At 56.1% G+C, this 22,768-nt stretch overlaps 1 protein-coding gene across 2 annotated transcripts; it reads left to right on the top strand.

Annotated features, from left to right (window-relative positions):
• Positions 1–102: 102 nt before the first annotated feature.
• On the top strand, positions 103–22,299 carry PPM1G (protein phosphatase, Mg2+/Mn2+ dependent 1G). Of its 2 annotated transcripts, none has more exons than XM_068425395.1 (10): positions 103–371; positions 4,505–4,574; positions 13,991–14,076; positions 15,798–15,930; positions 17,049–17,518; positions 17,949–18,086; positions 18,640–18,874; positions 20,276–20,405; positions 20,688–20,790; positions 21,624–22,299. In XM_068425395.1, exons 1-10 carry the CDS (start codon positions 252–254, stop codon positions 21,813–21,815), a joined length of 1,677 nt encoding a protein of 558 aa, XP_068281496.1. In that variant the 5' UTR covers positions 103–251; the 3' UTR covers positions 21,816–22,299. The 2 variants fall into 2 exon arrangements, with proteins under 2 accessions (XP_068281496.1, XP_068281504.1); XM_068425403.1 differs by lacking the exon at positions 103–371 and adding an exon at positions 3,072–4,395.
• Positions 22,300–22,768: the final 469 nt, after the last annotated feature.

Genomic DNA, 22,768 nt, shown 5'->3' with positions numbered 1-22,768 from the left:
GCCGCTCGCCTCTATGGTAGGCGCTTCCGGCCCCTCTGCCGCGGCCGCGCGGGTTGAGCGCCGTCCCCCCCCGCCGCGACTCTATAGCCCGCGCTTCCGGCCGCGCGACTTCCGGTGGCGGCTGGCGGGCGGGTGCTCCGCGCTTTCGCTGCCTCGCGCCCCCGGTGCCGCCCGGTGCGCACCGCTCCGCTCCCCCCCCTCGGGGCCGCCGCGCCGGGGCCGGGCCCGCCGGCCGAGGCCGCCGCGGCGCCATGGGCGCCTACCTGTCGCAGCCCAACACGGTGAAGAGCTCGGGGGACGGCGCCGGGCTCGGGCCGCGCCCGCTCCACTTCGGCTTCAGCGCCATGCAGGGCTGGCGCGTCTCCATGGAGGTGAGCGGGGCACCGGGGGGGCTTCGGCTGCGAGCCTGGCGGCGGGGCTGCCCTCTCCCCCGGCCCCGCCGCGGGGGCCTGCAGCGCGGGGGGCCGGGCGGGCCCTCCCTGCCCAGGCCGCGGTGCCGCCGGAGCGGGGAGGGGCCGCCTCTCCCGGCGCTGCCCTGGCCTGGCCGGAGGGCCCGTAGGCCGTCGCGTGTCCCGGCGCCCGCCGTGACCTGCCGGGGAGCCGCGCCGCTTCGTGGGGGCACTCCTGGCACGTACAGCCCGAGAAACCCGGGCGGGGAACCGGGAGACTTGGGTTGGGAAGGGGCGGAAAGGGCAGCGTGGTGCTGGGGACGCGGCGCTGGACGAAAGCAAACGGAGAATCCTCAGGCGAGATCCCTGCTTTTCTGCCCAGGCAGAAGCGAAGTGTCGGTCTCTCTCTCTGCTCCCTCTCTCCCTGTTCTTATTCTGTTCTAGGCACATTCATTGGAGGAGTCCCCAGTGCTGCTCCCGGTCTCCCGTAGCCAGTCTTGGCTTTACCGTCCCGTCAGCCAGGCTCGTTGCGGGGCAAATGAATTACCACAAGATAAATATCTGGCTGCAGGAGCCAGGTGTGCGCCCACGCTCCTCCCGCCGGGGGAGTCTGGTGGAACTACTTTGTAAAGCTCCTTGCATAAGGGCGGTGTTGAGCTGCTGGGACGACGACTCTGCCTTGCCGGCAGTTACTCGTTCTTTGAATTTAACACCCTCTGTGAGCACCGTTGATGTGCTGGTTTATCCTCCCTTCCAGGCAGCCAGCAAACGGGCTAAATTAGGTGAGGATTAATATTGGTCCCTGCAGCCCCCCTCAGGGTTCATCTTCTCTTAACACAGTGGAGCAGCCTCCGTGTTTGTAGCCCTTGGCTGGTTTGGAGAGGGTGCCCCGTTCAGACTCTGGGGGATTGATCTGTTGTGGATACGGTTTCATGAGCTGCACTCTCAGATGCTTCACTGCTGCTGATTTCAGCGGCAGTGTCTCAAAAACAGCGCCCAGGTGCTTCCTCCTTTCTGTGTGCATCTTTGTGAAGCTGTGGGGTAGAAGAGGCAGGAGCTGGTGCTTGTGCTCTTAAGAGTATGTGTGTGCTTCGGTGACTGTGACTGGTGGCGTCTCAGCTGGTCCATCCTGGTGACCTCTGCAGGGGTGACACGGTGGCCCAGAGACACGCCTGGCACACGGAGGTGATGCCCGGTGTAATCTCTGCAAGGCGATTAGCTCGGGTAAGAGGCTGAGCGCAGGCGGCGTCCGGCATCCTTGGTGCACAGAGGCTGGAGGTGTTTGAAGGAGACGGGCCTGGATGGGGGAGAGCAGAGAGCTGCCCCATTCATAACGCTGGTGGGCCAAAGTAGCCCTCCCACAGGTGGGACGTTGGCTCATGTCGTCACTGATTTGAAGCTGTTCGTGCTGCTGCTGAGCTTTATGGAAACTGGGTGAGGCGCAGAGCTCGCAGCTGTGTTTTCTGCACTAGCCAACACCTTGGGCTTATCTCTCTGTTGGCGGAAGCAACACTGAGGACACCGATGCAGACACGCTTTGGGTGTGTTATCACAAGAGAAGGTGGCAGGAGCGCTTGTGTTACAAGCTGAACCTGCTGCAAATTCTGAGTCTGTGATAGGAGAGAAACGTGTGTTGTTTCACAGGCAGCTGAGCAGGATTTGAGTTCTGTTGCATTTTCTTGCATGCCAGTGCTACGTGTTCTTCTGTGTCATCTTGTGGTTTTTCTTTTTCTTCATGTTTAATCGTACTTTCACTCTTCTCTAAGGCTTGGGGAAAGTTCTGAGCGAATGTTTACACTTAAGGTTTTAGTTACGGGTTGTGTTGGTGAAGCCAGTCAGAGTGTGCACAGGTGGTAGGGCACAGGCAGCCTGGGGTGGCAGAGATCTGTGTGAAGGAGTTGTTGGTGGCCTTTAACTGAACGTTCTGGGAGCCCCTAAGTGAGGTAGGGACGCAGGGCTCTGAAGATATACTATGATAAAAAGCCCTTCTTAGTCCAGAGAGGTTGCTTTGTGAACAAGGTAATATTTTGAGCAGATGAGGGACCCAAAGGATAAGGACACAAAAAAAATTGTGTTGTCTACTATGAGCAAATAAGAGAAGAAGCTGCAGATGGCTTTGTGGCACAGAGGAGTGCTCTGGGGTGCGGTGAAAGGTGCAGGAGGCGCTTTGGAGGTAGTTGGATGGGCCCTCTCTGAGCTCTCTGGTGCTGTTCTGACCGTACCTCCAAGATGAGACACCAACAACCCCCGTGTGCAGCTTCATTTCACTCCTGGGCTCAGAAAAAAAGTCCTTGCTTCAAAAAATGCAAGAAGTTGCTTCAAAATATGGAGATTGTCAGCCCTTGTGCTGCCCGCCGTGGGCCGGGGTCAGGGCGAGCTGCGGTGGGTGCTCTGCAGATGGAGCAGTTCCCTCCCCAGCAGCATTTGCATTACTTGCTCTAATGAAGCTGCTGTTTGCTCACCCAGGACGTATCCCGGTTACTCTGTTGTGGCTTTGCTGGCTCACCAGCTTCTGTCAGTGCTCTGAACGGTGAGCAGGAACACGCTGCCTCTTTGCTTATCCTCACTTTCATTCGCTGTCTCCAGTGAGCTCTGGTTAAACCTCCTACGTTATAATTCAAGTCTTTTTCTCATTATGACCCAGGATTGTAACTGGCCTCTTCAGACGCTGTTTTCATCAGCGTGAGGAGTTTCACTGCGCTAAGTGCTGCATAAACCCAGAACCTCTTTTTCTGTTTTCCTTAGCACTTGATAGAAGCTGCAGGGGATGGAGTTCTCGTAAGGTTGTGCGACTCCAGAGGGTTTCGAGCTCTTATCCAAGGAGTCCTACAATAAAAAAGCAGAAGAGCCCAACAGTTGCCTGGCTGTGCAGCAAGCGTAGCTCCGTGTGTGTGTGGAAATGTTGGGTTGTGGCAATATGGACACATCCAAATCTTTGAGCCAGCTGGCTTGGGGTAAGCACAGGGTTTGGGGCAGCTGTGGCACATTTAACTTCGAGGTGATGAGCCACAGCAAAGGGACCAGATCACGTTGTTTAAAGTATCACGATTGTTCTTGAACAAAGGCACGTGGGGTGCGGTCAGGCTGTGAGGGGGTAGGTGAGAGCTGGAATGTCAGGGGATGAGTGGGGCAGAGGGGAGGCTTAAGAGAGATCCAGTCCATCCACCAGTCCTAGGTGGACACACCTTCCCCCCCGGAGGTTCTCGGGGTCGCTGGGCAGTTGCCAGCACCAAGGTGTATGTCTCAGGGAGCGATACCTGGGGCTGTGCTTTGGGTTTGCACTGTTAGCTGCCTGGTTGCTTGTCCTTTGCTTCGCTGCGTAGAAGACAGTAGAGAGAAGCCAGGCTGGCTGCCTCGCCTGTCAGGTAGCCGTGCCTGGGGCCAGCGGGGCCTTCCTGGAGCATCCCCCGTGGCAACAAGCGCAGGAAGGAGCCTGCGTCCCCAGGGGAGGTTTTCCAGCCCAGTTTGTTCTCGCTGGAGGGGGTGGTCCCGTGTCCTGGAGGCTGCCTGTCCTCGGGCCCTTGCACAGACACCTGCTGCCGGCTGTGACCGTATCCACCAGGACACGCAAAGGCAAAGCCTACGGCTGGTTGAAGCCATGGGGTCAGGAGGCTCCATATTTGACCTCCTGCCTTCGTCAGTGCATCGGAGCAGCTTTTCTGTCTGCGTGGCTCTTGTCTGGCAAGAGCTGGGGTGGAGAGCGTCTGTGGGAACGGCCAGGCTCCGTCAGCGACCCTGAGCCGCTACAGTGACACGGGCCTTACAGGTACCGTGAGCAGAGGGGTTTGATTCTGGCTTGAGCTTGGCCGTGTCTAGAGTGGTCGTACCGAGGATCTGAAGGGCTTCCAGGTCAGTCGCGTGGTGACAAGGCTGAGTTACTGCTCTGGCACAGAGAGCACCATGACGTTACAGATCCGTGCCCCCTCCCTGAAGACGGGTGCTCGCCAGGTAACCGCTGAGAACACGGGAGGAGGCTGGATTGCTGTTCTTGCTGTGCTGCCTCCAGGTTTGGGAATCCCTGTGTCAGTGCCCACAGCCTCCCTGCTCCTTTCTCCCACTTCTGGGCGGGGGTCTGCTGCAATCCGTGTCATTCCAGATTTTGTTCTCTCTTTCAGGACGCACACAACTGCATACCCGAGCTGGACAGCGAGACAGCCATGTTCTCGGTCTACGATGGACACGGAGGTAACTGCATCCGCTCTTCTCTCCGGGGTCCTTCAGTGTGGCTCTTCGAGGCTGCTCAGTGGCTGCTGGGGCCAGCATCTATCATCAGAAGTCCTGCTCCTTCTTGGGAAGCATTTTCTTTGATAGATATTGTTGACTAAGGTTCTGAAAATTTCTTAGGGTTTCTAGAAAGAAGGTCATGGGTTGATACAACATGGAAATGAGATTTGTGTTCCATCTTCTAAAGCTTTGCAGAACGGCTATTTTCGTGGCGGGTAAGGGTCTCTGTTTACCCTGCACCCAGGACTAAACAATAACCAGTTGCTCTATCACCCAGTGACCCCTCCCCAGCTGAGAAAGGGAATTGGGAAAAGGAGAGAGACTCGTGGGTTGAAACTGAGACAGATTTAATAAAATAAGAAAACCAATATCAATACTAATGCTAATGCAAAAAATACAAAGTTATACTTAGCCCATATAGTGATGGCAAGACCCTCCAGGGATGGCAGCCGCTGAGGAGAGAGAGAGAAGAGAGCAAAGAGCCCCAGCCACCCCCAGCAAACTTGTTAATTTATAGTGAACGTGGTGTTTATGGTGTAGAACACACCTGTGGGTCAGCTGCCCTGGCTTTCGCTCCTCCTGGCTTTAGCACCTGGCTAACTCGGAACTGCTGATGGCCTCGATCGCTGTGGGAACCTGCCCACCATGGCAAGATGGAACAGCAAATGGATTCTGTGATTTCATCCCAGCGCAATCAGGACAACAAGCTAGACAGGATAGTCGCAGAAGAGGGGCGGTCAGAAAAGCTACATGAGGCTGGACCGAAGGTCTGGCTCTAGTCAGTGTGTTGCGGTGGTGGCCAGTGCTGGTTGCCCAAACGCAGAAGAGGCAGGTCCATTCCCTGACGTGCCTTCCCAGCCTCCATTCCCCACGTAAGGGCTCCCTGAGCTGGAGGCTGCAGCCATTTGATCTTACAGACATGCTTGAGCCTTCTCAGTGCACTCTTCATGAGTTTGGTTGCATTTTAAACCAGGTTTATATGTTTGGTGACCACTTGCGTAGGATGTTGTGTATAGAGCTTCATTATTTGAGAAAATACTTTGATCTAAACCTGCCATCAGATAATTTCGCTGTGATATTCCCAACACAGGCCGTGCAGCTGAACCTGTGCCGTTGAGCAGCAGCAGCACCCGTTTGCTGGCCCCGAGGTCGGCTGGCACAGCCTGGCCACGCTGCTGCTGTTAAGCTCTGAGCGTTCAGCGCGGTGTGGCTGCGCCCGAGCTGGCTGTTGGTCCCTGGCTCCTGCTGGGCACTGAGCTGTGCCCAGACACCCTGGGAGCACTGGCTGATGCCACGCTTGCACCGTGGGTCATTCTAGTGACTTTTAGCGTGGGTGGTGAAATGCCTGGGCCGTGGAACTCATCAGGCTGCTGGTGCTGGACATCACCACGGATCCCAAGCGTTGTGTTGTACCACAGCTCTGGTTATGTTTGTCCTCTTGTTGGACGTGGTCTGGCTCTGTGACGTGCTCTCAGTCAGGCTGACTGGAGCTGCCTGTAGCTTTCGGGTTACGGATACACCGTGAATTTATTGTGACATAAGTGTGTTCTGCTTTGCTCTCAGTTCCTTTCCCAACAGTTCCTAACAACACGTTAGCTGGTTTGGTGCAAATAAACTGTAAGGTGACATTTTTAGAACTCTGTCTTCAGTTTCTTCCAGATCTTTTTAAGTGGTAGTAGATGGGTTTGAGTCCATCCAATGTGCGTGTGCAGGTTGGTTGTCTGCTCTTTTTTTCATGTTCTTGTCCTTGTCAGTGAGGAGTTTCATCTGCCAACGTCACATAAAAGTGCAAGATCCTGCTGTTAAATTTCGCAACTTATTTTAGTTTTGACCATCCTACATGATCCATCACTTCTTACTGACCTCTTGTCCAGGTGATTGATGTAGATGTTGAACAAAAGTCTTCAAGGAACTCTCTCAGTGGCCACCCTCCATTTTGAAAACTCTCTGCTTCCATCAACCCTCACTTCTTTCCCATGGCAGCACAGCGTGTAAAACATCTGGTGATTTATTTACAAGCTTTTGGAAAATCTGTATGGAGTAGGTCAGCTAAACTGCCCGTTCCCTCCTGCGCGTTGACTCTTCAAGACAACGTTGGCCAGTTTGTGACATTCTGTGCTGTGTATTTAACCCCTGCCCGTCCCACCAGAGGTGTCCATGTATCTGCTAGTTCTCTCTGTTACAATTCCTGTTGGTGTTCACATCCCAGATACGCTGGTCTGGAGCATTGTGATCCCACTTCCCACCGCTCATGGAGGCTTTCTAAGGTATTTTTTGGTATGATGTGTGTGCCTTTCATTTCTCTGATCATGAAGCAGATTCAAGTGGAAGGTCACGTGCTGCAGCTCGTCATTTCTCGCTTTCCTTTGGAACTGAGTTTTCTAATTCTGCCAATTTGTCAATAAGAGTTTAAGACCTTTTTTTTGCGGTAGTCCTTATTACAAAGGTCAGCCTGAGTAGGTGGCTGACTAGTAGCTCTTCAGAAGACATCATCTCAGTCTGAAGCAGTTAGATTGAACGTTTTGAAATTATTTTCCTTCTGAACTTCATCTTAGAGTGTGCAGACACCTGGGTGGAGCAACTGCTGATATCCTGAAGATTGTCTTTGAGAACGTCGGGATGATGGGGTGGTACTGAAGGGCAGAGAAGGACAAAGGAAAAAGGATCTCGGGATTTAGCAAGTATCCAAGTTAGTGTTATTTCTTGAGGAAATTCAGAAACTGTTTGTAAGCATCCAGCAGGTATGGAGATAAGTAGCATCTGGCAAAAACTGGTCAAGAATGAATAATATCAAACTGCTCTATTCTTCTTGAATAGAGCGAGTCCAGAGGAGGGCGACCAAGCTGGTGAAGGGTCTGGAGGGTCTGACCTATGAAGAACGGCTGAGGGAGCTGGGGGTGTTTAGCCTGGAGAAGAGGAGGCTCAGAGGTGACCTTATTGCAGTCTACAACTACCTGAAGGGAGGTTGTAGCGCAGTGGGAGTCGGCCTCTTCTCCCAGGCAACCAGCACTAGGACAAGAGGACACAGCCTCAAGCTTGGCCAGGGGAGGTTCAGGTTGGACATGAGGAAGCATTTCTTCTCAGCAAGGGTCATTAGCCATTGGAAGGGGCTGCCCAGGGAGGTGGTGGAGTCCCCATCTGTGGAGGGGTTTAAGAAAAGCCTGGCCATGGCACTTAGTGCCCTGGTCTAGTTGCCATGGTGGTGTCAGGGCCATGGTTGGACTCGATGAGCCCAGAGGGCTCTGCCAACCTGACTGATTCTGTGATTCTTTCAGATCAGTGTGTTCGTTTCTCAGATAACTGGAAGGTCTATTTCATGTGCTGGGTTTTAGAAAGACTGTGGACACTCTTATGACGTTCTCATTAGTGTAGGACATGAAGTAATGTGTTTGGTTTTTTAAATACAATGGGAAAGATTCAAGACAGACGTTAGGGAAAGGCATTAATCAGATGGCAAAGCACTGGCATGGGTTCTAACTTGTATTTTAGATTTCCAGTGATCAAATCTCTACAGCTCTTCCTAGACAAGCCTTATCAGGAAGGATACGGGTACAGTTGAACCTGACTCTGAAGAACAACTTTTGCCCATCCTGACTTCTGTGTGATTTTTTTGCATTAGCTCTTTAGTTTGAAACAATTCCTTAGGCCTGTCCCATGTGAAAGAAGGTTTGAGGCTGGGAGCTGCTCTAAGCTTTATTACCTGCTAGTGCAAAGAATGAATTTAGCTTTTCTAAGATGCTGCTGGTTTTTTGCCTTCCCCAGTTTCCTTTTTCCTTGCCCTGGCCTCGCTGCCCCCAGATCTCGGAGGAGGATGACGTACAGGTGCTCTGCACCTCCAGGACGGTGTTTCTGCTCAGTCTCTGTTGCTATCTACACGTGCTTTATCCTTTTAGCTGTTTCTTTTCATTTCCTTTTAATAAGTGCCTTCATTTACACAGAGCTCCCCCTTTTCAGAGGTTGACGTTATCATAGTGAGGTTTTCTTTTTGCTCCCACCAGGGTGTTTAGGTTGAATACAGCAAGCCCTGGTGTGATTTTTTGGGGCTTGTATGCAGAGCAATGGGTCTCTTGCCCTGTTCTTGGTCATCTTGCTTTCTGATCTGCCTTAGCATTCTGCCTCCCTCTCATTGTCTCAGGGAGGGAGTTAATACTCTGGTCTTAAGATTTTTATTTTCCTGGTTTGGCACAGCATTCCAGTCCGTAGGGATTCTGTGATATTTGGTGTTAGCTAGTTTATTTGTTATGTGACTCTAAGCCTGCTTTATTTTGTATTCACATGGGGTGTGTGCGTCTAAATGCAGATCAAATCTTGGAGTGCGATCTGCTTTCGGCTGTGTGAAGACGGGATAGGATGGGTTTGTGCATGTAATGCACTGAAGAAGATTTGATCTAGGAACATGTATCTCTGGAGGCCTCTTCTCACCTAGGTTTCTGCCCTGAGGCCGCTGCCTGCTCTTGTCTGCGCATGTTGTGTTCAAGCCTGTGCTCCTGGAGACAGAAACCCTGCTGCCGTGGGATTCCAGCTGGGCCGTAGGTGCTCCGGAGCCAGCCTCGCCTGAAATGCCGACATAAATTGGCTCTGTTCCATACTTCATCTGAATGTGACTCCTGCTTCTAAAACTGGATCAGATGTAGACTTTGGCAGGGGCATCCAGCCGTGCAGGAGTGCCTCTGAGACTGAACTTCCCCGTGCAGGCTCTCACCTTTCTGCGTGGTCTTTCAGACACCCCGAAAGCTCCACGTGCCCTCACAAACAAGTGGTCTCTCTTCATGATCTTGTAGGAATACAACAGCACGCGCCCTGGAGAATCCTCCAGACGTTTCCTTTTTCACTGAATCCAGCACTACACGTTATGTATTTTACTGCAGCCTCTTGAAGACCTTCCTGCTCCTGCATCTGTGTCTCATTAAGCAGGAAATGCAGCTGAGGCTTTGGCGTTACCTGGCTGGATGTTGCTCCTCTAGAAAACGTCAATAAAATGATTCATGGAGACGGAGAGTTTTACAGTGGGTTTCACACTGGAGGCGTGGAAGATGTGATCCTGGAGTCACTGTTGGTTGTGTGTGATGGTTGTATGTGAGTCACTGTGTTCTCTAACAGCCCCTGAAGGCGTCTGAAGTCCCCAGCAGCTGAAGGCACTCCACGCCCATGGGTACCAGGGCCTGCTCTTCTGCCTCTGCTTCTCTGTCCCGCTTCTCGGGGAAGTGTGAAGAAGTGGAAGTTGCATTTGGTGACGTTTTCTTTTCCCTGCTGTCCTAAAGCGGTCAGCACCAGGACCCCTATTGCAGTTTAGAGCGTGCCCTGGAGTGTGTAGAGCCTTGTCTGGAAGGTAAAAGCGACAGACTTCCTTCTTCCCTCTGGGGAGATGGTCCTGCCCACCTTGGCGAGGGGAAGAGCCTGTGTGGCAGTTCCTCACACCTCGCTGTGCTGTCTTGTACTCGTGCGCTCGACCTTCTCTTGCTTGAAAAGATTGTTTGGGTTTTGGGTGTTTGCATCTTTGGAAAATTCATTCCGTTTTACTGCTGTGCAGGTCAGTTCTGTGCTGCAGAGAGCTCTTCCCAAGGTCTGAAATGCTCGTTACGGGTGAGGGCAACAGGACCATTTGCTGTAGGTCTGCTTAGGAAGCTGTACAGCCCTGAGCACGTCATTCGTGGCTGACATGATTTTGAGGCTTTTAGTCACTTCTGATGCCCAGGTGAGCATGAGTGGTTTGGGGAGTCTTTTATCCTGGTGAAGTGTTCAGGTTCAGGGGTTCTGAGCCACCAGGTCTAGGGAAAGGTGTCCCTGCCCACGGCAGGGGGTTGGACTAGACTGTCTTTGAAGGTCCCTTCCAACCCAAACCGTTCCGTGGTTCTGTTGTCTGTTGCTTCTCTGTACAGCCATAGTAAGAGGGTGGGTTTGTGTGTGTGACCCACGAACTGCAGAAGTGAGGGAGATGCTAATTTTGAGACCACGCTGTAGCAGGTGAGGCACCATCAGCGAAAAGCAGCAGGAGGCTGTGAGAGGAGGGGGGAAGTCTCTTGTTCTGAACTTTGTGGTCTGTCCCAGGAGTCACTGTTACTTGATTGCAACTGGTGTCTCTTTGTTCTCCTCCCCAACTCCATGCCGTGGGCTCAGGGTGTCACAGGGCTGAATCCTTTGATCCCAAGTGGAACTGGCAGGGAAGGACCTTGATGAAGAGCACCGAGCAGCACTGACGTGTCTAAATCGGCTTTCGTAATTAGCTGGCTCGTCAGCCCTGCTGCTGGTGCCCTCACCCCCAGCCTGGGCCCCAGTTTTCAGAGGGAGGATGCTCGATGTTTAATGAAGACAAAACCTTATGAAACGTGTTGGGTGGGCTGGTTTTGGCATGAGTGTGACCAAATCCAGGAGTATGTTACTAATGAACTGAAAGGGGCCATGAGCGTCCACCGGGTAATAACGCTGGTTGCACCTCTGTCTGCATGTAGAAGATAATTCCTTGAGCCAGTTGGGTGTCTCTGGCCACTGGGGCAGCAATGTGCTTTGAGTTACTGACTCAGCTTCCAGAACCCCTGAGATCTCACCAGGGCTGCTGTGCAAGTGGCTGGGCCTGAGCTCTGCGTGCTGGGCCAAGAGCTGCCCCCTGAGCACGAAGGGGACACACGCCTGATAGATCTGAGGACTCGTTCTGATGGATCATCTTCTGCAGCCGGAGGACTCACTCACGGGGGACGTCCTGCGGCCAAGGCTGCAGAGCTGTCGTGGCTTTCTCACATCAAGCTACTTGTTGCTGCGAAGAAAATCCCTTGTCCCTGGCTGTGGCAGAAAGATTGCAACGTTGGGTCATCGTTTCCATCTGGTGGGTGATCAGGTGTCCACGCTGGTATTATTAGATCTGGCAGCTGCTTCCCGTAGCATGGATTGCACAGAGCTGCTGCCTCATGGCAGACCCCGCAGAGCAGGGAAGGGGTGCCCTTCGCTCGCTCTCTGCTCCCTTTCTGATCCCAGCAGGTAGCTGTGGCCAGAGCTTTCCTGCCGGAGCAGTTACCTGTACAAGTGGTGCAGGCTTTTCCCCACCCCGTTCCTGTGCAGCGTGTGGGTAAGGCCATCAGGGAAGCCTCTGCAGAGCTGCAGGGCACAGCACGGCTCGTGTGCCAGTGACCCACCTGCGTCTCTGTCACACAGAATCAGTGAGGTTGGCAGAGCCCTCTGGGATCATCGAGGCCAACCATCGCCCTGACACCACCATGGCAACTAGACCAGGGCACTAAGTGCCATGTCCAGGCTTTTCTTAAACCCCTCCAGAGATGGTGACTCCACCACCTCCCTGGGCAGCCCCTTCCAGTGGCTAATGACCCTTGCTGAGAAGAAATGCTTCCTAATGTCCAACCTGACCCTCCCCTGGCCAAGCTTGAGGCTGTGTCCTCTTGTCCTAGCGCTGGTTGCCTGGGAGAAGAGGCCGACTCCCACTGCGCTACAACCTCCCTTCAGGTAGTTGTAGACTGCACTAAGGTCACCTCTGAGCCTCCTCTTCTCCAGGCTAAACACCCCCAGCTCCCTCAGCCGTTTCTCGGAGGTCAGACCCTCCAGACCCTTCACACGCTCTGGATGATGCAGTTCAGCGCCCCGGAGAGCGTCGGGATGAGGCAGAGATGTCAGCACCGTCACGCTGGTCCAGGTGGGGCAGGCAGGAACGACTGCGGGTTGGAAGAGAAACCGGAGGAGATCAAGTGAGCTGAAAGACCCGTGGATGTCGTTACTCACCGCTCCCTCCGTCTGGAATTTTCTCATAGAAATTTTGTTTTGTTTTGGCTCTCTGATAAAAGCGTTCCGGTATCATCTGGCGCCAGCCCTTCAAGGCTGCACGTGAACGCATCTTCCCATGTGATTCTTTGTTGGGTTTCATCTCACGGCTGGTCGTTGGCAGCTCTTTACTCCAGTCAGCGTGTGCTGTCTTGAGAGTTTAACTTTTTAAGCAAAGTGCCAGAGTCTCAATTCTCTGCCACCCTTCTGCGATTGCCAGCTCACCTTGGTGTCCCTCTTCAAGCTCTCACTACCGTGCTGGGGTCACTCCTATTTCTCTCTTACACCACTCATATTTCTGTGATCTCCCTTTTGTGTTTTCCTCCCCCTCTCCGTTTTCGAGAGCGTGGTCAGGACGGAGCTCGGGCTCTTTGTTGTCTGGAGCCGCAGCGCTGAGCTTTGTGCCGCGCTGTGTTAACAGCCGCCGTTTTGCAAGGTTTCTGTTCTCTGTCAATGGCCACTTGATCCCTTCTCTGCTGGCACGTTTGAAAAGTCCCTTGTCTGCTGTTTCTTTCTTTCCCTCAAATCTCGCCACCTTTTCGCTCCCCGCTGCGCTCCCTCCGCCTCTCCCTTTGCTCAGCCCATGGCCAGCCACTTCCCACCCTTCCCGTTCCTCCCCTCGCTTCCCCGCTGCCCTTCCCTTCACAGAGCTCTGCTCTTGCGTGCGTGACTTCTCCTGGTGCCCGGCCACCTGCACAGCCTCTGTTCGGCTGGAGGAACGGGGGCAGCGGGGCTGTGCTAGCGGGGAGATGGAGAGTCGAGGGGGGGGATTCTGCCCCTCTGCCCCGCTCTCGGGAGACCCCCCTGCAGTGCTGCGTCCAGCTCTGGGGCCCAACAGAAGAAGGACACGGAGCTGTTGGAGCAAGTCCAGAGGAGGCCACGGAGATGCTCAGGGGGCTGGAGCCCCTCTGCTCTGGAGACAGGCTGAGAGAGCTGGGGCTGTTCAGCCTGGAGAAGAGAAGGCTCCGGGGAGACCTTCTAGCACCTTCCAGTGCCTGAAGGGGCTACAGGAAAGCGGGAGAGGGGCTTTTTAGAGGGGCATGGAGTGACAGGACGAGGGGGAACGGTTTTAAACTGAAAGAGGGGAGATTGAGATGAGATCTGAGGAAGAAATTCTTTGCTGTGAGGGTGGTGAGAGCCTGGCCCAGGTTGGCCAGAGCAGCTGTGGCTGCCCCCTCCCTGGCAGTGTTCAAGGGCAGGTTGGATGGGGCTGGGAGCAACCTGGTCTGGTGGAAGGTGTCCCTGCCCGTGGCAGGGGGGTGGGACTGGATGGGCTTTAAGGTCCCTTCCAACCCCAACCAGTCTATGATTCTAAAACAGAGCTCCCTGGGTAGGACGGGCTTAAGTGCCACAACGGGCCCCAGCTGCCTTTCGGGGAGCTTGTAGCGTTGGCCAAACGCGATGGGTGAGGACTTGCTGGGGTCACCAGCAGGTCCCGCTGTGCTGGAGGTGCCGCCTGCTGCGGGGTGTGGGGGCGGCCCCACCAGCCCATCGCTGTGCCTGGGTTGGCTCTCGGTTCTGTCCCAAGCTTTGCCTCAGGGATTCGGCTGCTCAAGAGTGTGTTTTGCTTCTGGGAGGACCAGCCTCTTTACGTGATTTCTGCTCTCTTTCAGGAGAAGAAGTTGCCCTGTACTGTGCCAAGTATCTTCCTGAGATAATCAAAGACCAGAAGGCCTACAAGGAAGGCAAGCTGCAAAAGGTAAGAGCCCAGCTCTGCCCTGAAACAAGCAGGTCTGCACCCTTGTGTAGGTACCTGGTGCTTCTGTGCAGGGCCCTGTCCCTCAAGCTCTCTCTGCCCCGTCTTCCATTGTGATTGCCCTGCCTTGTCTAGGAGGGCACACCAGGTGTTGAGTGTATTTTCAAAGATAAATATTCTATTTTCCAGCTTGCTTTCTTTTTCTTTTTTAATTTTTCAGACTCGTTCCTGTCAAAGGTGGGGCTGGTTCTTTGAGTGGTTTCGGTGGTTGTTCTTTGGGGGCAGGGGGAGCTTTTGCCAGAGGTGGGAGGTTAGTTCGTGTTGCTCCCACCAAGCATCTCTCTGCTGTACGTCCCAGTACCAGTGCTGGTCTGGCGCCGGGTGTCCCGTGGCTGGTGCTGGGCTCTGTGGCAGTGGGGTGAGGGGAGGGCAGTCCTGCCAGGACTTCCATTTACATCCAGACGGAGGACAGCCTGCAGAGCAAACCTGGGCCAGTGTGTGGCTCTTGCTCTGGGCTGAAACACCCAGGTTTTGTGCGTTGCTGGCTGCAGTGAGCCGGTCTGCCGAGCAGAGGAGCCTGCGTGCCGAGCCGTCCCCACGGTGGCTCTGAGTGCTGCCCTGTCCCCAGGCCACTGAGGGCTCCGGCAAGGCTGGTGCCTCAGTGTCCCTTGAGATCCTCCTGCAGTGTGGGCTGGGGGAGCAGGCAGGGAGGTGCATGACAACGGGCTGCGTGGCCGGGCCCAGGGGTGGACAGAGTCTGGTTGCAGGCCAGTAATGACCAGTGTGCCCCAGAGGTCAATACTGGGTCCAGTCCTGTTTTAACATGTTCATTAATGGTCTGGAGGATGGGGCAGGCTGGAGGAACGGGCTGGCAGGAACCTCGTGAGGTTCAGCGAGGGGGAGCGCAAAGTCCTGCCCCTGGGAGGAACAGCCCCGTAGCACCAGTATGTGCTGGGGGCCACCCAGCTGGGAAGGAGCTGGGCAGAAAAGGCCCCGGGGGACACCGAGGTGACCACGAACCAGCAACGCGCCCTAGCCGCAGAGGTGCCGGATGGCGTCCTGGGCTGCCCCGGGAGCGTTGGCAGGTGGAGGGAGGGGATCCTTCCCCTCTGCTCGGCGCTGTGCGGCCACCCCTGGGGTGCTGGGTCCGGTGCCGGGCTCCCCAGTACAGGAGGGACATGGGCAGACTGGGGAGAGCCCAGCGAGGGGCCACCGAGACGCTGAAGGGCTGGAGCGTCTGTGCTGTGGGGAGGGGCTGCGGGAGCTGGGGCTGCTCAGCCCGGAGCAGGGAGGGCTCGGGGGGGGATCCGTGTCGGTGAGCGCCCGCAGGGAGGGTGCCCGGGGGACTGAGCCAGGCTGTGCCCGGCGGTGCCCAGTGCCAGGGCCAGAGGCAATGGGCATGAACTGGGCCATGGGAGGGTCCCTCTGGACACCGGGAAACACTTCTCAGTGTGAGGGTGACACAGGCACAGGTTGCCCAGGGAGGTGATGGGGTCTCCATCCTTGGAGCTGTTCAGAAGCCGTCTGGACACGGTCCTGGGCAGCGGCTCTGGGTGTCCCTGCTGGAGCAGGGGGCTGGATCTGAGGGACCGCAGAGGTCCCTGCCAGCCTCAGCCGTTCTTTACGGTGTGTGTTCTGGAAGAGACTCAGTTGCACAGCGTGACACACGGGCATCCTGTGAGGAAGGTGAAAGTGTGCACACTCTCATGTCTGTTCTTACGTAGGCCCTGGAAGATGCTTTCTTAGCCATAGATGCCAAGCTCACCACTGAGGAGGTGATTAAGGAGCTGTCTCAGATGGCTGGGCGACCCCAGGATGATGAAGATGAGAAGGAGAAAGTTGCTGATGAAGATGATGGTAAGTTAGATGCCACGGAATAGCCAAGACTGCAGCTCCAGGCCAGGGGGTGAGAGCAGCTGGGCCAGGTCTCCTTTAGCAGAAGGTTTTCTGTCCAAGTTTCTCAGTTAAATTTCAGCTGGAGTCGAAGTGCCACCCCTCAGTTGTGCAGTGACACAGGGTGACGTCCAGTGCTCAGCGCTGCTGGGCTGGTGGCAGACACCAGCTGCAGGCAGGACCGCAGGAGGTTCTGGTCTCCTCAGCAATTCTTTTTCTCACAAAGAGGCAAGTGTGCTCTTCCACCAGCAAGTAGTTGCCAGACCATGAAGCCAGCTGGAAGGTGAATCCCAGGGCAGAACCCTCTGCTGCTCTCGGCTGAATGCCGTGTGACTGGCCTGGAGCAGATGTGAAGCAGCACTGTCACCGAGAACACTGGCTGTTGGTCTGAAAACGCTCAGTTTGTTGGCCCTCACTGTCCATCAGACAGGGATAAAGTGGTTTGTTGGTTGGGTTTTTCTTCTTTGTCCTGTACTTTCAGGAGTATTTGGGATATGGGTGTTTCTTTTCCTTTTGGCATTAATTAGTGAAGAAAATGATAACCAAGGAGATAGGGGAAACGGTGGTCACTGGCTCATAGTTTAGGGAAAGGCATCCTGTTTTCTGCCCAGTGTCCCGCTTGGGAGATGCTGCATTCACCACCTAAAGCTCTTCTGTCTGCAAGTGTCCAGGTCACAGCTGGTGGGGCCCTGTGGTGCCTGAGGCCCACGGAGCAACTACTGCAACAGAACCTTCCTGTTCCAGGTTGCAGCATTAATTAATTAATCTACACACAGACGTGGTCTGGCTGCTTCCCCCACAGCTGCAGACGAGCTCGGGAGAGATGAGGCTCTTTACCCTCCACCCTCACAGCTGATTTAACAGCTCTGTGCTGCCTAGAGTCAGACAGACAGCCCAGGGGCGCAGGGTGGCCCATGGGCTGCGGATGGTAGCCATTCCCCTGCCATTGTCGTGCTCCTGGGAGCCGTGGCACGGCGCAGGCCTGGCTGCACCCAGTGTGCGCTGCACAGCTGCTGCCGTGGTGACGTGTCCTGCTTTCTGACCCTCTTTGTCCTCACCCCCCTCCCCCTTTCCATTTCTAGTGGATAATGAGGAAGCTGCTCTTCTGCATGAGGAAGCCACAATGACCATTGAGGAGCTCCTCACCCGTTACGGACAAAACTGCACCAAGAGCCTCAAAAGCAAGTCTTTAGCTCCAGCTGGGGAGAGCGCTGCGGAGGGGACAGGCAAGCAGCACGATGGGGAGTCAAATATGAACGGAGAGGCTGACCCAGGGGAGCTTACCGACCACGCGGAGAGGAAGAACGGGAAGCCAGATGAAGAAATCACGGGTATTTCCTCCACCTCAGACAAAGCCAGCGCTGGAGGCAACAGCCCTGCTCTGCAGAAGCCTGAACTAGGCAAAGGTGACGAGGCCGTCACCTCTTCTACTGGGGAGGCCGGGCCCTCCTGCTCCTCCACGGGGAAGCCCCAGCGCACAACCAAATCCAAATTTTTTGAGGACAGTGAGGATGAGTCAGATGAGGTTGAGGAAGAGGAGGAAGACAGTGAGGTAGGAAACAGCACTGGGGCAGAGTGGCCTTCTGGCTGGGCAGAATGCGTTGCTTACTGTGGTACTTGAGCTCCGAGCCTCTGGCTCGTCCTAGGTGTGTCCTAGGAGTAGGTTTTTCAGGCTGATACGTTGAGACCATCTCATGGGAGTGTCGGGGATTGTGTAGATAACCCCGAAGGAAACATCCCCTCATCTGCGCAGCGGCCGTAGCGGATAGCCCTCGGTCTTGCTGCATGCACCATCCCTCCATTCACTGTGGGAGCTGACACTGGATGCTCTGATCGTAGACATCAGGCGTGGGGCAAACGTACCAGGTCATCTCATCCTCCTGGGGCGACCTCATCTGTCCCCAGGGCGGAGGGACCGGCTGTCTGGGGAGGGCACTGCGGTGTCCTGTGTGACTCCTGGTGGTATCTCTCGTTTCTTGTAGGAGTGCAGTGAAGATGAGGATGGTTACAGTAGTGAGGAGGCAGAGAATGAAGATGATGAAGATGACACTGAAGAAGCAGAGGAGGATGAGGATGAAGAGGAGGAAATGTTGTTACCAGGCATGGAGGGGAAAGAGGAGGTGCACACCCTGTTCTTGTGTTCTGCAGCACAGTGTGGGGCCGAGGGCACGGGGGGGGCTCAGCAAGGAGCTACTGCCATTAGGTGGGGATAAAACCCCCCGTGTGTTCTCCTGGGGCTGGGCACAGCTGCTGGCAGCCTGGCTGCATGCAGAGGGCCGAGGGACAGGGCACGGATCTGGGCAGCAGGCTGAGGTGGGAAGGGGCTGACCCCGCCGCTGGGTTTGCCGTGCTCCGAACCCGCGGAGGGGTTGGTGTGGAGGGGCAGCAGCAGCTGCTGAGGACGTGCTGAACGGTGGGGAACCCTGAGGCACTGATGCTTTGCGAGGCTGGAGCAGAGGTGTTGCTTGACCCTGCCCCTCGGTGAACACCCTCCTGCTGTTTCACGCTTCCCTCGGGCTTTTCTCCATCGTTCTGTGCGTGCTGTGGGAAGCAGCGGTGAGACAGCTCGGGGTCTGGGACACTGCTGGGCCTGAGGTGCCTGGGGCTGGTTCCCCTATTGACCTGATACGGAGCAAGAGGAAGGAGCTCAGCAAACCCCTTTGTTTCTTGCAGCCCGGCTCTGACAGCGGGACGACCGCTGTGGTGGCGCTTATCCGGGGCAAGCAGCTGATCGTGGCCAACGCCGGGGACTCCCGCTGCGTGGTGTCGGAAGGTGGCAAAGCTGTCGACATGTCCTACGACCACAAGCCGGAGGACGAGGTGGAGCTGGCCAGGATAAAGAACGCTGGCGGCAAGGTCACCATGGATGGGCGAGTGAATGGTGGCCTCAACCTCTCCAGGGCGATCGGTGAGCGGGACGGGGCGAGTGCTGGGCTCATCACATCTGTGCTTCCAGCACTTGCTGAGTTTAAGGAACAGTTTTTAACTGGCTGATGAGTAGAACCTGTTCAGTTTGTCATGTGGTGAGATTTCAGTCTAATTAGAGACAATGGCCATGAAACTGGCAGGCACCAGTGGAAAGCAACACCTGGCAGCTACCAGCTCCAGCACAGGGCCGAGTGTGTGAAGCCTCCAAGCTTGTGCCAAGAGCTGGGTTGTCAGAAACCACCTCATATAAACCATCTCAAAAACAGACTGTTGACTTTGGAACAGGATTTTCTCCTGTTAGGAGGCTGCTGAAGGGCCTTGGTTGGTATGTTGCTTCCTGGGGACCTGACTTTGTACCAGTTGGAGCTCATTTGTTCCTGAGCCAGCCTTGCCTTTGAACTGCACAGACTCCATCCCCCTTGCTGCAGGGCTTTAGGCAGCCCCTCACTGCTCTTTGGACTCATCTTTGGGTCTCTTACGAGCGTTCTTGGAGCAATTAATGGCCCAGGAGACACCGGGCATGTCTGTTAGCAGCCAGGCAAGGTCCTGGCCCAGTCGATGGCTGCAGTCAGAGCAGATGGGAAGCTGGGAGGCGTTAAGGGTAGTGAGTAACACTGAGAGTATACTGGGAAATGCATAGAGAAGGGGAGGAGGTGTCAGCAGGTGAGGGTGTGAGTGGAGCGTACCTGTGCAGAAAGACCAAAACCACTGAAATGGTTCTCGTAGGGGAAAGAGAGAAAAACACATTTAGGATGGAAACCAGGAGTCTGTTTAGGGAGACACAGGCATTTCCACCTGCCCTTGTGCGGGGGCCCTGCAAGTCCCTTCCTAGGATGTAACTCCCCATCAGCCTGCTAGTCAGAGCTGCGCATCAGCGTGCTCCAGGGAGCTTTGGCTGCTGGGGCTTTGGGAAGGCCTGAGCCCAGCAGCGTGACGTGGGCTTGCGCTGGAACATCTGGCCCTGGACAGCCCGAGCTGCTGGAAAACGGGCCTCTAGTGGCAGGACAGCCAAGCTGGCGCTGGGGTGAGCTGCACTCCTGCCCCAGGACACGGGATGGCTCCTCGTGAGTGCTGCTGCAGGGTCTCAGCCAGCGTTGTCAGGTGCTGTGTGCTGCTGGCCTGGTGCTGCCCCAGGAACTGGGCAAGTGCTGCTTGGTTTGGGGCAAAGAGAGGCTGGACTGGCAAAGGCAGCTCTGTGTCAGTGTTTGGGCTCGCCAAAGCTGATGCCCTGGACACGTGGCAGGTTTCTCTGCTGTGCCCACAGCGCTGGCTCCCACCCCACCAGGGCTGCCCTCCGGCCGGGCAGCGTTTCTCCCCGTCCGGGGCAGCAGCACTGCCAGGGCCCAGCCAGGGCAAAGCCTGATCCTCCTCTCCACCACAGGCGATCACTTCTACAAGCGGAACAAAAATCTGCCTCCGGAGGAACAGATGATCTCTGCCTTGCCTGACATCAAAGTGATGACAATAAACGACAACCACGACTTCATGGTCATTGCCTGTGACGGGATCTGGTGAGTAGTGAGGGAGCAGTTGTGCCTCGGGGGCGTCTCTGGAGCTGGGCTTCAGGAAGGCCCAAGGGCTCTAGGTACTGACCAGCCCTTTTCCCCCTGCCCCGGCCTCAGGGAGTTGAGCTGGGCCCCTGAGGAGTTGTCCTCAGCTGGAGGGACGTCACAGTTGAGTCCTGAGTGCTGAACCCTCCTCTTCCTCACTGCACACACCCTGGTTTCCATCTGCTCTCGGGCATGAGTGCTCCCCTCGCTTGCCCTTCTGACCTCTCCCCTCTCCCCTGGCAGGAATGTGATGAGCAGCCAGGAAGTGGTGGATTTCATCCAGTCCAAGATCACCCAGAAGGATGAGAATGGGCTCCTGCGGCCTCTCTCCTCCATTGTGGAAGAGGTAAGGTCCAGAGCGTCACCGTCCCTTCAGCGCGCAGCGTTCCTGCGTCCCAGCTCGGTGCCTGACCCTGCCCTCCCTCTCCATCAGACTGGTCTGTTCAGCACTTGGGCTGTCACAGAATCCCAGAATCAATGAGGTTGGCAGAGCCCTCTGGGATCATCGAGTCCAACCATTGCCCTGACACCACCATGGCAACTAGACCAGGGCACTAAGTGCCATGGCCAGGCTTTTCTTAAACCCCTCCACAGATGGGGACTCCACCACCTCCCTGGCCAGCCCCTTCCAATGGCTAATGACCCTTGCTGAGAAGAAATGCTTCCTAATGGCCAACCTGACCCTCCCCTGGCCAAGCTTGAGGCTGTGTCCTCTTGTCCTAGCGCTGGTTGCCCAGGAGAAGAGGCCGACTCCCACTGCGCTACAACCTCCCTTCAGGTAGCTGTAGACTGCACTAAGGTCACCTCTGAGCCTCCTCTTCTCCAGGCTAAACACCCCCAGCTCCCTCAGCCGTTCCTCGGAGGTCAGACCCTCCAGACCCTTCCCCAGCTTGGTCACCCTCCTCTGGACTCCGTGTGTCCGCAGCACACGGGCTGCAGCGCTGGCTGCAATGGGAGCAGAGACACCTCTGCAGAGGGACCCAGTTCCCCTGGCACCCTGCCTGGTGTTTCTGACCTCCAGCTGGAGGAGTTTCTGTCCACTTCCAGAAAACCAGGGCTACCGAGGCCGTTTGTGTCCCTTGTCTGGTTGTGTTTGGGCCCAGCCCGCGGCGGTCCGGCCTCAGTGTGGTGTCTGCGCTGCCGACCTCACCTGACCTGTCCTCTCCTGTCCCTCCGCAGCTGCTGGATCAGTGTTTGGCTCCGGACACCTCAGGGGACGGCACCGGCTGCGACAACATGACCTGCATCATCATCAGCTTCAAACCCCGTAACACACACCCCCCCGCCGAGAGCGGGAAGCGGAAACTGGAGGCGGCGGCAGCGGCGCCGGCGGAGGAGAACGGCGGTGACAAGAAGGCGCGGCTGGAGTAGCCGGCCTGGCGCGGGGACTCGGCCGTGCGCTCACCGGACTCTCGTTTCTTAAACATGCTGAACTCGAGACTCCAAAGTCTTGTCCTTTTTTTAGCCTTAGCAGAGGCCTTGGTTGTCCGTGTCCGGGGTGGGGGGTGGGTCGGGTTAGCGAGGGATGTCACGCTGTTCATCCGTAACCATTCCAAAGAGGGAGCCGCCGCCGCAGCCCGGGAGCCGCCGCAGCCCGCCGGCACGGAGCCCTGCGTTAGGAGGAGGATGTCCCCCCATTGTCTCCATGTGGTTGTTGCCATTTCTGTGCCTGTGAATTTCTGTTTGGAGGGAAGAACTTTTTCACCGTGGAGGTTTTTTTAATCTGCACCTGATTATTTAAGGCCCTTCCTGTTTTTATTTGTGAAACAATCCGGCCGTGGCGCCGCTGCCACGCCTCGTTCTGTTGTACACTTTCAATCAATACTTTTTTCAAACTAAAAGCCCAGAAAACGTCGCTGTAGTTCTGGTCCTTGGCTCTTTGCTGGAGGTGGGGGGTGAGGAAGGTGGGATGGGGAGGAGAGTGTCAGTCCCTGGCGTCTCGGGGCACCGGGGGGGTCCTGCCGTGGGGTTGCCGAGCGCCAGCCCCTGTGGCCATGCTCGGGCCCGGCTGCTCCGTTATCCCGAGGGCTGAGCTGCACGGAGCAGGAGACGAGTCTCTGGGGACGGCTTGTGTGTGCCAAAGGGACTGGGGCGCCGGTCCCCCTCCTGAGCTAACCTGCCCGCAGCACACTGCCCTGTCCGGCTGCGCGCTCTCTTCGAGGTGCGACGGGGCAGCTCCTGCCTGGGACGGGGTGAAGCCTGTGCAGCGTGTGTCGGTGCCACAGCAGCTCCCACAGGAGGGGTGTCCCCGGGCTATAAACCACCGGGGGGAAGGTCGGCTGCTGCTCCCTGCTGCTGTGCCCCGCACCTCCCACCCGGCACGG

The sequence above is a fragment of the Nyctibius grandis genome, chromosome 1, assembly GCF_013368605.1.
Source record: "Nyctibius grandis isolate bNycGra1 chromosome 1, bNycGra1.pri, whole genome shotgun sequence".
In the NCBI taxonomy this organism is placed as follows: Eukaryota; Metazoa; Chordata; class Aves; order Nyctibiiformes; family Nyctibiidae; genus Nyctibius; species Nyctibius grandis.
The sequence above is the reverse complement of the archived record's forward strand: the minus strand, read 5'-3'. Positions and strand labels throughout refer to the sequence as shown.

Bases quoted from the DNA above. Each gene is read 5' to 3' on its own strand.
- PPM1G (XM_068425395.1), top strand. From the start codon at position 252: ATGGGCGCCTACCTGTCGCAGCCCAACACGGTGAAGAGCTCGGGGGAC. The intron at 18,087-18,639 runs GTGCACACCCTG...TGTTTCTTGCAG, and splicing joins GCATGGAGGGGAAAGAGGAG to CCCGGCTCTGACAGCGGGAC. The intron at 20,791-21,623 runs GTAAGGTCCAGA...GTCCCTCCGCAG, and splicing joins TCTCCTCCATTGTGGAAGAG to CTGCTGGATCAGTGTTTGGC.